At 35.7% G+C, this 3,613-nt stretch overlaps 1 protein-coding gene across 1 annotated transcript; it reads right to left on the bottom strand.

Moving 5' to 3' along the window:
• Positions 1-914: 914 nt before the first annotated feature.
• Positions 915-2,288, bottom strand: LOC126696056 (nucleolar protein 12-like). Its single transcript, XM_050392841.1, has 4 exons — positions 2,057-2,288; positions 1,797-1,993; positions 1,394-1,694; positions 915-922 (listed from the first exon to the last, which is right to left on the bottom strand). Exons 1-4 carry the CDS (start codon positions 2,286-2,288, stop codon positions 915-917), a joined length of 738 nt encoding a protein of 245 aa, XP_050248798.1.
• Positions 2,289-3,613: the final 1,325 nt, after the last annotated feature.

Here is a 3,613-nt window from a genome sequence, read left to right as displayed (position 1 = left end):
ATCCAATCAACATTTTAAGCTCTCAAAAATATCTCTCAACAAGAAAAATGTCAAGCATATAGATCCAAAACACACACACATACTAAACAAGTCTAACCAATTTTATATTTCAAAAACAAGTCAAGACAGTTTAGTGAGCGTACATTAACACATGTAAACCTTGTGATGGCCAAATCACATTGTACCTGCACATGTATTAAGAATAGCAAAGAATATTGCGTGTTGTGTGTGAAAAACATGGCAAGATTGCATAAGTGTATACATGTTATAACGATTTGAGATATGAGAAAATCACTTTAACTCACACACAATCATAACTGTTTGATGGGAACTATCACCTTTAAGGTACATCCTCTAACTTCCACATCTCCTAAAATACACACTTGCAATCATATATAAAGCATTTTGATCTTTTTGTTTTTATTTTTCTTTGCATATTTTTCTTTTTAAGCAAACCATGCATGGGCATAAAAGAGAGAAAAAAAAAATTCCCAATGATGTTAAGCATTTGATATTCCACTTTTACTATGCCGAAGCACACAAATGTCATTGACATTGCACTTTTGCTATACCGAAGCATACAGATGTCATTTTATGATTAGTGGGCAACAGTGGAGAGATGGTTATTTATGCCTTTTTCTTAGGATTTTCTAGTTCTTCCTATCAAAAAGAGTGATACGAGTGTTAAGTACAAGAGATTACTTAATCTTACTTATCACAAATAAGAGCCATAAAGCTCACTTGCTTAGTTGTGCATAAAGATGCTCATCTAAGCTACAAGAGATACAAAGTTTGGAAAATTTTGTTTCAATGGCCATCCAAGATACACAAGTACCAATGTACACAAACACACATTGTTTTTGTATTTTTCTAATTTTTCCCTTTTTTTTTTTTTAAACAAAACAAAATAAAAACTAAACAACTGAACAAAAACAGACAAATAACATGAAAGTATGAAAGAAAGATGCATATGCATGAAAGCATGATTCCAAAGGTAGATAAGAAATCAAGCATAAAAAGTCCTACTTTAGATAGAAAGAATTAAAGTAGAGGACAAATAGAAAAGACAATTAAGTCTTAGGCTCCTTTCTCACCCATACAACATGAGTCTTTGGTCGTGAAGATGAAAAGACACGTGTCCTAGTATGTCTACTAAAGGACATAGAAGAATTAAAATTCTCCTGTATTTGAGTTAAAAAACTCAAAGTTTTTAATAACTCTCCAAACAAAGGTGTAGGTCCTTGAAAGGAAACCTCTAACCGTTTGGATACTTGCTTTTGAGGATACAATTTAAAGCAATTAGGACGAATGTGTCTAGAAACACCACAATGGTGACAAACATGAGGTCTAACAAAGGATTTAGAATTAGACAAATCAGTTTTGGATTTCATACCTTTATCACCTTTCTCAGATTGTGGCATAAAGGCAGTCCTTGATCCAAAAGCCGTGGAAGAGGAGGGGTCGGAGGAAACAGAATATCCTAAGCCAGTCTTATCAGAACTAGGCTTTTGAGCACTCAAGACCTCATCAAGCTTTGCACTAGACATCCTCTCTATTTGAGTTCTAGCCTGACTAAGCTCAACCTCAAGATTCTTGACCTTCTCTTCTAATGAGATGTTCTCCAAAACAAGAGTCTCAACTAACCTTGTAGTCTCATCTAGTTTGACTAATAGATCAGCTTTTTCAGTTTTTACCTCATTAAGCTTTTTTCTACAAAGATGAGAAGTCTTTTCAGATTTTATAAATTCAGTGCATAGCTTATCATAGGCTTCCTGAAGGGTCATCTTCTTAGGTACTTCATCATCAGAAGAATCCTCACTATCACTAGCACTCTTCACAATCACCTTATTGGTTGTGGCAACAAAGGCCATAATATGACTACATTCATCCACATACTTATCAGAAGAGTCATTCTCAGTATCACTGCAAGTAGCAACCAACCCTTTATATTTTGACTCCTTGGTCTTTTCCTTCATAAGGTAGTTTGAGCACTCTATCCTCATATGACCAAAACCTTTGCACTCATGGCATTAGATGAGGGGTTTCTCATTCTTACCCTTCCTTGAGGATTTAGATTTCCTAGAAGGTTTGCTCTTATCCTTTTTCCTAAATTGAAGAAGTTTGATAATCTCATCAATTATGAAGGTTAGATCCTCATCCTTATTATCATCTTCATCTTCATCTTCATCTTCATCTTTATCTTCACTTTCATCTTCATTTTCAAAATCCTCAATCTCTTTCTCTATACCCTTAAGAGCCAAGTTTCTACTCTTTCCACTTTTTCCCATTAAACCTAATCTCATCTCATAGATTTGAAGGTTCCCTACAAGCTTAGTCAAAGGAATTTGATCAATGTCCTTTACTTCTTCAATGGCAGTGATCTTGGCATGGAATCTTTTCGGTAAGGACCTAAGGATTTTCCTAACAATTTTGGATTCTGCTATAGATTCTCCAAGGTTGAAGGCAGAATTCACAATATCCATGAGTTTAGCATAGAACTCATCAAAGGTTTCATCCTCCTCCATCCTTATTTCTTCAAAGCTACTAGTGAGTCTTTGAACCTTCACAATCTTTACTGCCTTGGTACATTCATAGGTGGTTTCAAGAATAGTCCATGCTTCCTTGGCAACTTTTGTGGATGATATTCTCTTGAATTCCTCATTGGTCAATCCACAAAACAAAGCATTCAAAGCCCTACTGTTGAAATTTGCCGCATCGATTGTTGCTTCATCCCAATCCACTGGCGCTTCTTTTGACTTAATCCAGCCAATTTCAACAGTTTGCCATACCTGTTCACCTAGAGCCTGCAAAAAAACTTTCATACGAACTTTCCAGTACGCATAATTAGTTCCATCAAATAAAGGAGGAATTAAAAGAGATTGTCCACGATCCATGATAACAGGGGTCAAGGATCACACTCAGGAAATTAATCAAATCAGAGTGTACCCGCTCTGATACCACTTGTTGGGAAATTTAGACCCCGGTTGATAGAATTAACAAGTTTTAAATCCAAGTTATTAATTAGATTTATTATAAATAAAACTTGTTAAAACAAACAAACATCAATATCATGTCAAAATCATGCAACAGAAAAATAAGTAAGGCAAGATATGATGATCTATGAAAACCAATGAAACAAACTAGTTTCACAATAAAAAACCTGGAGGGAAACCTTCCTGAAAAGCAATTCACGATAGTAAAGAGAAGTTTCAGATCTAGTACAAAACCTTTGTCCCTAGACTCTACAATCCCCGTAGATGAACTTATAGCAAAAACCTTCTACCGCTTTAGAACCTCTGAACTCTTCAATATATGAACGCCACCCTTTTTGCACGGATCCCAGTACGTGACTAGCCAATGATGTACGACTCCCAATACGTGACTAACACACCAACTTGAAGAAGATGTTGGCTGCAAAGTTCTTCACTTCTGTAGAGAGGGAAAATTTCCGACCTATCACAAGCTGACACGTCATACTACCAAGTTCACAAAATACAGCCAATTACAAACGCCATGTATTGCTGCTAGGTTTTGCTATCACTACTCAGAAACCAACAGAAATATGCCAAGTGTCATGCAAAAATGAATCACACATCAGCGCGTGTAAGTAATG

Source organism: Quercus robur, chromosome 8, assembly GCF_932294415.1.
Source record: "Quercus robur chromosome 8, dhQueRobu3.1, whole genome shotgun sequence".
Lineage (NCBI taxonomy): Eukaryota > Viridiplantae > Streptophyta > Magnoliopsida > Fagales > Fagaceae > Quercus > Quercus robur.
The sequence above is the reverse complement of the archived record's forward strand: the minus strand, read 5'-3'. Positions and strand labels throughout refer to the sequence as shown.